Source organism: Cololabis saira, chromosome 9 (genome assembly GCF_033807715.1).
Source record: "Cololabis saira isolate AMF1-May2022 chromosome 9, fColSai1.1, whole genome shotgun sequence".
NCBI lineage: Eukaryota > Metazoa > Chordata > Actinopteri > Beloniformes > Belonidae > Cololabis > Cololabis saira.
Window position 1 is genome coordinate 45,547,012 of NC_084595.1, and position 12,753 is coordinate 45,559,764.

Genomic DNA, 12,753 nt, shown 5'->3' on the forward strand with positions numbered 1-12,753 from the left:
ATTATTATTATTATTATTATTATTATTATTATTATTATTTTTTTTTCTTTTATTATATTATTATTATTGTTGTTGTTATATTATTATTTTTTCTTGTATTATTATTATTTTTTTATTATCGTCATAATCATCATTATATCATTATTATTATTATTGTTGTTATTGTTATTATATTATTATTTTTCTTTTATTATTATTATCTAATATGATAACATTATAATATGATTGTTTTTGTTGTTATTATTGATAACAACAACAATTGTTATTATTATTGATCCATTAATAGAATAATAAAGACGTCTCTGCAGATGACAGTCTGAGTTAATGGTGTTCACTCCGGGGAAAGCCACACTTCTCTGTCGTTGAGATGAACTGAAGACGAGTTCTGGCCTGTGAGGAAACAGGCTCTTTGAGTCGGCTGGTTCTTATATATTTTTGGAACTTTGCCTTTTTTGGTGCAAACTTCACAGACAATAGTATTGAAAAGGATGGTATGATTACCGATCCCTTTTCTGTGCTTGGAGGTGAATATTTCTCATGTCCTGATTCCCAGTTCATCTGTACATCACGCTCCATTCACTGCACTTCACATGCAGAATATCAACACTTTTCCTGTTTTTGTTTTACTGTTATCAGTTAAATGTTATCAATCATTTGATTTACGAAATAATTTAAATGATAATTATTTACCAGTGCTTGCTGTAACGTTTCATGTCCTGATTAGGAAATATAATTGGGTATATATTTGATCATTAGGGAGTGGTTTGTGGACTCCTATAATCCCAGATCTCTGATATGGCACAGCCTCCAGAAGAGGAACATATTGTAAAGACCTCAGGAAACCCTACAATGCTTTATAAAACTGCTCTACTTCATTTTAAATGATTTCACTCCATCTGAAAAAAATGACCATCTCCACAGCTGGAGCAGCTGGTTTTATGGTGGTCTCACGCTGGGATTTAGGATAATAATCTGTACAAATGCTCACAGATTTACTGAGATTTCATGAATGAGCCTCAGTGATTGTAGTTTGTAAAACATCTGATGAGTACAGCACTTTGTTTCAGCTGTGGTTGTTTTAAAGCGCTTTATAAATAAAGTTGAGTTGAGTATCTTGATGAACACATTGGTTGAAGAATCTAACAAATGTATTTTAACATGATTTTTTTCCAGCCTTTTGTCTTTTTGTAAAAAAAAACACAGACCAACCAATTTCTTGAGTGTAAAACGTTTTTTATTGAAAAGTATAAAGCTTAAGACTTTTATAGCTCATAGATGGCTCACATGTGTTAGAAGTTTATGCCACTAAACTGGTTCTCATATTTACAAATGTACAAATTACAGCCAGCAACTTTGAACCCAATGTTGCAATAATAATAATAATAATAATATGAATGATAAAACTGCTGCAAGAAAGGTTTATTTCAGTCTCTAAAGATGTATAATTTTTTCTACAAAAAAACAAAAAAAGGTTACAATAAAGACTTGAATAACTTTATGTGAAAATGTTGATATTTGAAGGGAAAAGAAAGAAACAGCAGATATCATGACCATCACTTCCATTTCCAGGGATGTTTAATGCTCGGTCCGGAGTGCTACAGCGAGGTGGAGGTGGTGGAGAGGGTGGAGTGGGTGGAGAGGGTGGAGTTGGGGCGTCTGGGGGTCATGGAGGTTGTCGTGCTGGGGGTGGAGCTCTCGGGTCCTCTCTTGTCCTGCCTGAACAAGACAGAAGCTGCAGAGATCTGAAACATCCTCAACAATCACAGCTCCTGCTGCACAACCTGAGACGTGTGGAGAGGATCTTACATGTTTCTCTTCCGTAGAATCATTTTTCCCAATAGCGACTCTGGATTCAGACATTTCTCCTGGTTTTCTCCGATTGTGACACTGAAAGGAAACAGAGATGCATTGAGATGCGTTGAGATCATCTCTGACCTGGGCCTTTTTAAATCACCTTTATTTAGAATGGCTTTTAATACCCAGTAGTGTGGGGACACTTTTTACTCTTTTTCTTTTATTCTATTTATTTTTTGCTCTGTCTTAACACGACCACGGGGACTCACATGATCTCTGTCCGTGGACAGAAGACGCTGGGATGGAGGATCTGCGGTTCTCCCTGGATGAGCTTTAGGTTGATCTTCTTCACGTAGCCGCTGGAACACTTGCATTTGTGAGATCTGCTGAGTGGCAGCCCTGTGGGGAGAAGAGACAGCACCTGAGTCCCTGCAGACCCTCTCAGAGTCAGTCAGCATCCAGAAGCAGCAGGTAACCGTGGTAACGGCTGCAGAGCTCAGCCTCCACCTCACCTTGAGCACAGAGGAGCAGCAGGCAGGTGAGGAAGAAGGTGATGACTGGATTCATGGTTGTGGCTGCAGACGCTCCGGCTCTCACTCCACACAGTCTGCTGTCGCTCTGGACTCCTGATGCTGCTGAGGGGAAGATCCCAGTCTTTTATACACCAGCAGCATGTGGACAGGACCGTCCTCCCACATGACTTTCACTTTCAAGTTTGTCTTTCACTTCCTCTGTCCTTCCTTTTCCTCCAGCAAGACGGTTTCCCAGAATCAGTCTTCTTGTTTAGAAGCTTCGTCTCCCCGACTGTTAAGTCTGCAGAAGCCTCTGCTTTCATGTTTTGGGCTGGGAGAACTTGTAAAAACATGAAGACAGGAAGAACCAACAAAGCACCAGCTGTGTCTGAAACTTTTCCTTCATGAGCCAGATTTTCTCCATTTCAGTCTTTTGTGCAGCAACATAAAAGACTGCATGAAACAGCTTTATTTGTGCGTCCGTATTCAGATGAAATGAACCAATGAGAATAATCCCAAACTATCAAGGAGTTCCAACAGAGTCGAAGGGAGTGAGCTCACACCTGGATATGTGCAACAAAGTCTGATTTTATTATAGTTTTAGCAGACAGAGGAACCTGCAAAATTCTGCTGAGCTGACAGAAACGTAAAACCTCGTATAAATATGAGGCAGCAGAGCCTTTAATAGCAATAAAAGAGAACAACAGGGGCTTAGAATGGATTCTGAATTCAGCTGGGTGTCTGTGTAAAGAACCCCAACCAGGAGCGATGTGGTCACGTTTTGAGCAGAGTCGGAGGAGAGAAAGGAGTGGAGAGGACTGTTATTCCCAGCTTGCTCACAACATGAGCAGAAACTAATCAAATGTTAACTAGAAGACAAATGTAGCTCTTTATCTAACGTGACTATGCCAGTTTGTCCCTCAAACGAGCAAACTACACTACAGCGGCGTAACGTTACATATACAGTACTGGAGTTGAGGGGGGATGAGGGGGGATGGCATCCCCCCTGAAATAAAAACGGTCCAAATCATCCCCCCCTGAAATAAAAAGGGTCCAAATCATCCCCCCCTGAAATAAAAAGGGTCCAAATCATCCCCCCCTGAAATAAAAAGGGTCCAAATCATCCCCCCTGAAATAAAAAGGGTCCAAATCATCCCCCCCTGAAATAAAAACGGTCCAAATCATCCCCCCTGTAAAACTGCCATCCCCCCTTTCCATCCCTTATGTCATTTCATCAATGAATGTGGTTTTACTGCTATTTCAACATTTAGAGTCATCACCAGAAAAATAACACCAGAAAAAATAACTTATTTCACAATTTTCACCCGTTTCAAGTAAATTTTCACTTGAAAATAATCTGCCAGAAATAATCTGCCAGTGGGACAAGATTTATCTTCTCATTACAAGCAAAAAAATCTTGTTCCACTGGCAGATTTTTCTACTTATTTTAAGTGAAAATCTACTTGAAACAGGTGAAAATTGTTGTTTTTTCCAGTTATGAGTTTTGTTTTAAGATTAATGAGATTTCTTTACTAAAATGAGACATTTTAACTAGAAATAAGACAAATATTCTTGTTAAGATTGTGAGTTTTTGCAGTGATCCATTTTACTTATCCTGTGAAGGACAGAGTCATATTGATAAGTTCAGAAAAGTGTTTTTTATTGTTGTGTTTTGATGTATTTGATGTAACCCCAGTGGATATTTAAAGCTTACAGAAGGCTGCATTTAACTGCTGCTATGTCATTCCTGCAGTATTTCTGCAGCTGTTTTGGTCACTGCTATTATTTGTAATATATTATATTATTTGTAATCAGCACAAAGTATCTGTCCCCATATGGTAAAATCCACCATCCCCCCTGATTTTGTTTTACAACTCGAGTACTGCACCACTGTAATGTAACGAGCAGCTCACAGCGCCTCCTGGTGGCAGAACACAGGAATATACAGTCAACACATACACACAATCGTCATCGAAATGCAGAGAAAAATTGATGACATATTTAAGAGAAAAGGGGAGTCCGACTCCGAAGTTAGTGATGAAGAAAAGAGGGAGGAAGAAAAGAGGGAGGAAGAAAAGAGGGAGGAAGAAAAGAGGGAGGAAGCAGCAGCAGAACCAGAAAGAGGCGCAGGCTATTGACAGAATTAAGGGCCAACTAACTAATGTTAAGCCTAAAAATGTTAAACTTTACTGTCTAAGAACACACACACACATAACATTACACTGGAAATTATTAAAAAAATGTTTTTGTTTTTTATTTATTTAGATGGGACAATGTATATTGATGGCCACCAAATAAAGATGTGTAAATATACTGGATTTAGCATGAACCTTTTAATTTATGTAGGATATTAGCTGGCTCTGTGCAGCTCTCATCTAGAACATTACACGTCTATGCCTTGAGAATAATAGCATTTTTACAGTTAGACGTACTCTGAATTAGGTAAACAAGACTAGTTTTAGTATGCTTGGTAAGCATACTAAAACCGCTCCTAAATTTCATGTGCGCGTCTATTCCAGTCTTTACGGCAAATGAATTAACTCAGAAACAGAAAGATATGAAGTTCTGCGTTTGAGATAATGCAGATGTGTTTTTTTTTCATTACCTTGATTACACCCATACTTCCACCCTAATATGTACACACTCTTACTGTAAAAGAAAAGGATGAAACACTTCTTTTTTTTACTTCAGGTTCTGTTTTGCAGAGACTATAAAAATGAAATCTCCCATAAATTCACCCAATGCCTCATATAGCCCTCTTCCCAACTAAAATCACTACAAGCATGCTGAATTTCAAAACAATTTACTGTACAAATATTGAAATATTAAGGTGTAAACTTCAAACACCTTACTTTATTCCAAGGTCAGTCGCCTTTTTTGCTTCAGGTTCTGTTTTCCAGAGACTATAAAAATGAATTCTCCCATAATTTCACCCAATACCCGATATAGCCCTCTTCATAACTAAAATCACTACAGGCACAGTGAATTTCAAACAATTGTAATGTGAAAAAATTGCAATATTAACATTTAAACTTCAAACAACTTACTTTTTCTAAATGGCCACGGCAGAGGTTTTAATCCAAGTACTTTATTACTCTTACTCAAGTTTTTTTTTTTGGATACTACTTTTACTTGAGTAATTTTATTTTAAAGTAAATGTACTCTTATCTGAGTAAAATTTTTGGGATACTCTACTCACTTCTGACACACACACACACACACACACACACACACACACACACACACACACTACACGACTATACTGTATACTATACATATACTGTAGTAATATGCAATGTACAATGTATGTAATATACTGTACATATGCCCATAAGAAACACGCAGTGCGTGGTTCTTCCACCAGGGGGCGGTGCAACGTTGGCTGGGACCGTGCGGCAGTGTATTTCTTTAGAGTTTTGTAGTAGTTGAATATTGTAGTTCTATAATAATAATAATAATAATAATAATAATAATAATAATAATAATAATAATAATAATACATTTGATTTATAATTCACTTTACATTACTGAACATCTCAAAGTGCTACAGTTTGATAATTAAAAGGAAACAGAAATAAAATCAAGATGAGAGATAAAAGGGATAAAAATTCAATTCAATTCAATTTTATTTGTATAGCGTCTAATACAACATAGTTGTCTCTAGGATCTTTCCAGAGACCCAGAACATGAACATAAACCCCCCAGCAATTATTACAGAAACAATGGCAGGTAAAAAGTCAAGACATGGACAAGACAAGACAGAAAAGAGAATAAAACAACAGCATTGTTTAGTGATAAAATGCTTTGCTAAAAAGAAAGGTAAATCTTAACCGTTTTACGAAAACGTAGTTTTAAGAAAACATTTAAGACACATACAGCCTTCTTTCTACGTAAAAAAAACTTTGAAACTGTGATGTTTGTCGTCTGAGTCTGAATCAAATTGAAATCGTTCAAACAAAAGAGGAATCTCCCCCAAAAAGCCTGCTGAATAAATGAATAAATCCTGCCCGAGCCGGTAGGTTATGGGTTACGGGTTACGGGTTACGGGTTATGGTTAGGACCGCGCTGAGCTGAGCCCATGGATGTATTGGCTGAGCCGCTGCGGGGCGGAAGTCCTCCAAAGCCTCGTGCTATTTGCGTGGTGGCGCGATGAGCCGTTGCCTAGCGACGGGGCGGGGCCAGCGCGCTCGCGAGGCAGGTGCGGCCGCTGATTGGCTGCCGCGTCGGCTGATGTCCCAGCGCAGCATCGTCCCACCGGCGTGTCACCGGGAATCAAGACGACGCCGCGGCGGAGCCGCCAGTCTGCAGCCACATCAGCGGAGCGGCCGGACTCTCCCCCAGGACTCTCTCTCCCCCAGACCCCACACAGGTGAGTCCTGCCCCGGTGAATCCCACACAGGTGAATCCCCCCCAGGTGAGGCCGCGCACGGACACCGTCCCCCCGCCTATCATCCTCCCGTCTAATCCGGCCAGCAGCACCGTTTGCTCCGGCTGTAATCTTTAAAGCGGCTCCAGTAACTGTCCATAAAATGCATGTGTAATGTAAGGCTTTAATTATTGTAACTGGTATTGATGATTAAAGTGAGCTCATGTCGTTTTAAACCCATTTTACGTGCGTATGTATGCTATTCTTAATAGAATAAGAATCATATACAAAGATTCCCTATATAAAGCTGTTTCAGTTTGTGTAATTTTTTTTGCCATTTGTGCATCACAGATCGTTAAAAGAAGCTGATGCGCAAAATAAATTGTATACATATTTTTTTATTTATTAATAATAATAATAATAATAATAATACATTTCATTTATTAGGCGCCTTTCATGGCACTCAAGGTCGCCGTACAACAATCAAAATATAAAAACACAATTTGAACAGAAAACAGCACAGTTTGCAGAACAAAAAAGCGACTTGAATATTATGTTTTATCACAGCATACATACATACTATTAATATTATGTATGTTTGTGTACAGTTATTTTGTTTATACTTGGGCAACTTCTCATATAGATTTATTTATGTATTTTGTTTCATTCTCTAAATCCTAAATACACTGGTTTATAAAAGCTAAAAAAAAAATATTTATTTTTTCCTTTCTTTTTTTTCTGAAAAGGGTCGTCATAAGCTTATGCTTCAGTCTACACCTTTTGGTCCTTGGTTTTTAGTTAGAATTGTATATATATATATATATATATATATATATATATATATATATATATATATATATATATATACACCAAAAAATTATATATTTGTTTGTATTACACTGACAATTTACACCTGTACTTTGGTTATTTGTGTTGTGGAAATTGAAAGGACCAATAAACTAAACTAAACTAAACTAAGTCTTGACCACATTGCTTTTATTATTATTATCAGCACTGTTTATTTTCTGTATATTATCATTAAGATACAAGCTGAAAGTATTGTGATCAAATGAAAGGTAAATGGCTGTTATTCTAATAATTGGCATCAACTATAGAAAACCCAAACCGGTCGACGTTGAGACGGTAAAACAACGTCCTGAGCAAAAGAAATAGAAAGAAAGAATAGAAAGAAATCGTATGAACTCACATGGAACCACGTGCAGACTGGATGTTGTTTTCAATGGTTTTATTCAGGAGTCTGATCCATTTAGGATTAAGAAAGCCAGGCTCATGTTTTCAGAATCAGAATCATGTTTATTTGGCCAAGTCAGGTCAGACAAGACATGGAATTTGACTCGGTTATTTCCGCTCACTCTACAGTAAATAGATAAATGGCAGCTCTTATTAACATTTATACACATTTTTTTAAAGTGAAAGGTGCAGCAGTATAAGGTAGACATGATTATTGAAAGGTGCAATGTTACAGCATATGATTGTAGTTATTATTATTATTGCATTATTGCATTTTGCATTTTCTGTCTGTATCTTAGAGACTCGAAAATAAATGTTATAGATATTGATAAAGCAACAAGTGTTTTTCTACCTTTTGTGTGTTTTTTTTTGCAGCTCTGTCCCAGCATGCTCAGCCCTCTGTTCCGAGCCCACGGGCTCCTGGTGGCCTCTCACCCCTGGGAGGTCATCGTGGCCACCGTCACCCTCACCATCTGCATGATGTCCATGAACATGTTCACCGGCAACGACCAGATCTGCGGCTGGAACCTGGACTGCCCTCGCGCCGAGGAGGTGAGTGAAGGCTGAGCCGGGCAGTTACTCATCTGTTACACGCTGACCCACTAAGAGCCAACATGTTTTTGTGTGTTTTACGAGAAAAAGGGAAAATGACTATAAGAATCAGAATCAGAATCATGTTTATTTGGCCAGGTCAGGTCAGACAAGACATGGAATTTATCTCGGTTATTTTCGCTCACTGTACAGTAAATAGGCAAATGACAGCTCTTATTAACATACAGGACTGTCTCAGAAAATTAGAATATTGTGATAAAGGTCTTTATTTTCTGTAATGCAATTAAAAGAACAAAAATGTCATACATTCTGGATTCATTACAAATCAACTGAAATATTGCAAGCCTTTTATTATTTTAATATTGCTGATTATGGTTTATAGTTTAAGATTAAGATTCACAGAATATTCAAATTTTTTGAGATAGGATATTTGAGTTTTCTTGAGCTGTAAGCCATGCAATATTTTCAATGTATGACATTTTTGTTTTTTTAATTGCATTACAGAAAATAAAGACCTTTATCACAATATTCTAATTTTCTGAGATAGTCCTGTATATACAATTATTTTCAAAGTGAAAGGTGCAGCAGAATGAGGTAGACATGATTATTGGTAGGTGCATTGTCACAGCATATGGTTTTATTATTATTATTATTATTATTATTATTATTATTATTATTATCATTATTATTGCACAGCGGTTGATTACTTTATGAGCCTCTATGAGTGAGAGTTCATCAGAGCAACAACGTGAGTTTGCAACTTTCTAACATGACTCATGGTAAAATGTCCCTGCTGCAATATTTTATCATTAATTTTAAAAATGAAGGAGTTTCACCAAGACCCATAAATAGGATATCTGTTTTCTTTATGGTATACACAGCTATGCCAGAAAAATAAACTCCAAATATATTGTATCCAGTCATATTTGCAACATTGGCAATGGAAAATAGGACAAAAAAAATCAGGTTATTATTTCATCAGTAATAAATATTTAGCTGATTTTCCTTCCTCCCGTTTCGAACTCTTGAGGGTGCTGTTGCATTGTTTGCATCTTCTCTGTTGTATCCCTTGCAAGCCCCGATCTTCTGTATTTAGGCATAAATATTTGTGTTCAGACAGGTCATGTTTACATGTCTGCATGAGTAGGAGTCCGCCACCTACTCTCTCGTCATGAAAGAAGATAAAGTATTCAAATAAAGGAGTGTTTTTCTGATCCCTGCCAATAAGTAGCCGGTGTCTGGATTGATCAGCTGTAGTAACTGTTGATCGGTCCTTTGCATCAGTCTGAATGATTTTTGCTCCAGAACTGTGAACAAGTGTCCTCAGCCCTGCGCTGCTGCTGCTGGTTTTCCTCCCGTAAACGGACCTCTGCAGATCTTTTAGCATTTCTATTGGATTACGGTCAGCGCTTTGACTTGGCCTTCCCATAAGATTAACTTAATGCTGCCTGAAGCTTTCACTGAGGTGGATGTTTCCAGCCTTCCACCTGCAGGTGTCTCCCATGGGATCTGTGGAGCAGGTGAGGCGTCCTGATCCTCAGCCGCCAGGTCCCCAGCCCTTCACAAACAAGGCTTACTCCTACTTCCACTCTGAAGAGTTAACAATAGCACTGCCATGTGGTGAACCGAAGGTTTTCACATATGTTGGCAAAAACAAAAGTATTTCCCCCCTTCAAATGGCACTGGTTTTCTGCATAAATCAGCCATAAAATGTGATCTAATCTTTATCTAGCACCAAATAATAGATAACAACAATGTGCTTAATTTGATTCCGATATTGATTTGGGTTAGTGTTATTAAAACTGTTTTTTGAGCTGTTGCATGAATTATATGACTGTAGTTCTGCAACATATTAATACTAGTATTATATTGAGATTCAACAGCAAGTATTGCAGCTAATGATGCTGTAAGGACCAATCAGCTCCCAGAATGCTGATAGAACTGCTTTCAGAAACATCGTGGGTCAGAATTACCAAACAGATCCAGGGAGGAAACAGAGACGGAGGAAATCAGTTTTATTTGAATTATTTGAATTTGGCTTTTAGCATTTTATGCAAATGTAACCCAAAGACAGTATATACAGTAATGAAATATAGACAATTTACGCAATTATAACTGAAAAATTTAATATTTTGATACCTTTAAACACACTTAAAGGCAAAAACATCATGTCCAACAAAACATCCTTTTTTGAGCATTCACACATAAATACCAAAAGTTGTAATGATAAATAAAAAAATCGATCTTTAGACATACAAATCGATTTTTAGGAATTAATATGAGAATCGATTTAGAATCGGAAAATCGATTTTTTTCAACACAGGCCTAGGCCCAATGATGTGGAGAGGCTGCTGTGATTCTGAAGTCTGCTGTGATTTCAAGTGTGTGTGTGTGTGTGTGTGCGTGTGTGCGTGTGTGTGTGTGTGTGTGTGTGTGTGTGTGTGTGTGTGTGTGATCTGGTGGAGGTGCCCGTGTTGAGCTGGTCAGATCTTGCATAGAAACCGGTCTGGTAGAGAGGGTTCAAAAGGAGGTTCCACCAACTCTGAGTCAAAAAACATCTTCAACATCTTTGTGGCTACTGGAAAAAAGGAAAACTGTATCGTATATATATATTTGTTTGTGAGTTGAAAGAAGGAAAAAAGCGGCTGGGCTTTCACTTTCTAACAGAACGGGATATGATCAGTAGCCACGTCAGTGTTGATTAAACCGACATTTTCAAATAGATATCAGCCAATCAGATTAATAACTCAAGGTGTGTTGTGTGAAGTATTGCCATAGTGTGGGTTATATTTGTTATAATATTTATAACCAAAGGACGGGGCTAACTGTGATAACAACAATAATACTATCATAAATAAAAGAAGAACAACAAAAGACCATGAAAAAGTCATGGCTGGTTTAATCGCATTAAACTATCTATTTGGATCCTTAATATACTTTCCTGACACAAATGTGACATAGTATCCCGGGGTATGTTGAAGACCAGGTTTACATAACAGTCTTTCTGAGTATGAGTAACCTCGATTAACTGAAACGGAGAAGTTTCCCTGAATTCAGGTTCAACATACTCAGAGTTTCAACATAACCCATAACCATTACTTACTGTGTGAAGATTTGGGGGAATTCATACAAAACAATCATCTGTGGAATGTTTTGGAAATGGAAATTAAAGAGTGCAGTACATAGCAAATATTAAAAAAAATATTGAAGAACAAGATGCTCATTAAGTATGATCATATTGTATGAGTGTCAGAACTTAAATAGATAATATGTTTATACAGTATATTGAATGTTTTCAATATACAAAAAGTACATGAAATGTTTTTCTTTTAATTGATTTACTGCTCTGTATCGGTATATGTGGGAGCTGACAGGAATGGATTATAAAAGGGTAATAAACTAAGCTTCAGCCTACACCTTTTGTCTTGTTTTGTTTATATATTCTGGTCTAATGCAATGTTAGTATTAATTTCATGTTTATTTGTTGTTTTCTTTTCTTTCATTTCTTTTGTATTTGAATTCTTAATTTGCTCCTTCTGTTTCTGCAGGACATCCTGAGCAGCGACATCATCATCCTGACCATCACACGCTGCATCGCCATCATCTACATCTACTTCCAATTTCAGAACTTGAAACAGCTGGGATCCAAATACATCTTAGGTAAGTCATTGATCTTCTCACACATTTTTAGACCTAATTAACTGGAATAGAGGGAATGCACATGATGTCACAGATGCGACTTCACAGCGGGTTATGCCCACTGAGTGTCAGAAAGACTGAGTGGCAGAAAGACTGAGTGGCAGCGTAAACTTTCAGTTTGAGCAACTGGAAAACATCTAAAATGAGAAAGAGCTGTTGTGCGATCGACTGTACTCATAGATTTAGCAAGAAATCGGAGTTATCGTTTTACAGACTGTCGAAAAATAAGCTTAATAGAGACAAATGGATCGCTGCAATTCACAGAAACAACTGGATTCCAGACACCGAAACGTGGATTTGCGGTTCCTCTTTTGTGTCAGGTAAAATTGGACTTTTGGGTAGCTAACGTTAAACGGTCAAATCATAAAGTTCGGTGTCCTCATCACTTTAATTTCTACAACAAATCCTGCCTTGAAGTCGGACCAAGCATCAGGACTTTTGTATCTTCAAGCTTTGCTTCGTGTATTTCCCCGGCTTAGAAATTAAGTCCATATAAATATCAGGAAACTGGATTTGTGGTCAAATATTAATGTCCATGGACCACTGGTTCTTGGTAACTGTACCAAATATTAATGTCCA

The 12,753-nt window shown here is 37.5% G+C and overlaps 2 protein-coding genes across 2 annotated transcripts in view; one reads left to right on the forward strand and one right to left on the reverse strand.

Moving 5' to 3' along the window:
* Positions 1-1,226: 1,226 nt before the first annotated feature.
* On the reverse strand, positions 1,227-2,409 carry LOC133451218 (C-X-C motif chemokine 10-like). The gene is made up of 4 exons (XM_061730186.1): positions 2,307-2,409; positions 2,064-2,193; positions 1,807-1,887; positions 1,227-1,716 (listed from the first exon to the last, which is right to left on the reverse strand). The coding sequence occupies exons 1-4, from the start codon at positions 2,359-2,361 to the stop codon at positions 1,596-1,598; spliced, it is 387 nt and encodes a 128-aa protein (XP_061586170.1). The 5' UTR covers positions 2,362-2,409; the 3' UTR covers positions 1,227-1,595.
* Positions 2,410-6,543: 4,134 nt separating this feature from the next.
* hmgcra (3-hydroxy-3-methylglutaryl-CoA reductase a) overlaps positions 6,544-12,753 on the forward strand; it is a 36,510-nt gene continuing 30,300 nt past the window's right edge. The window contains exons 1-3 of the mRNA XM_061729661.1: positions 6,544-6,675; positions 8,299-8,475; positions 12,024-12,135. Coding sequence (XP_061585645.1) covers positions 8,311-8,475; positions 12,024-12,135 — 277 coding nt within the window. The 5' untranslated portion in view covers positions 6,544-6,675; positions 8,299-8,310. The remainder of the gene's footprint in view (positions 6,676-8,298; positions 8,476-12,023; positions 12,136-12,753) is intronic.

Excerpts from the sequence above, each read along its gene's own strand:
- LOC133451218 (XM_061730186.1), bottom strand. The coding sequence starts at position 2,361 with ATGAATCCAGTCATCACCTTCTTCCTCACCTGCCTGCTGCTCCTCTGT. Across the intron at positions 2,194-2,306 it reads GCTGCTCCTCTGTGCTCAAG|GGCTGCCACTCAGCAGATCT; the intron begins GTGAGGTGGAGG and ends TTCTCCCCACAG. Across the intron at positions 1,717-1,806 it reads ATTCTACGGAAGAGAAACAT|GCAGGACAAGAGAGGACCCG; the intron begins GTAAGATCCTCT and ends TGTCTTGTTCAG.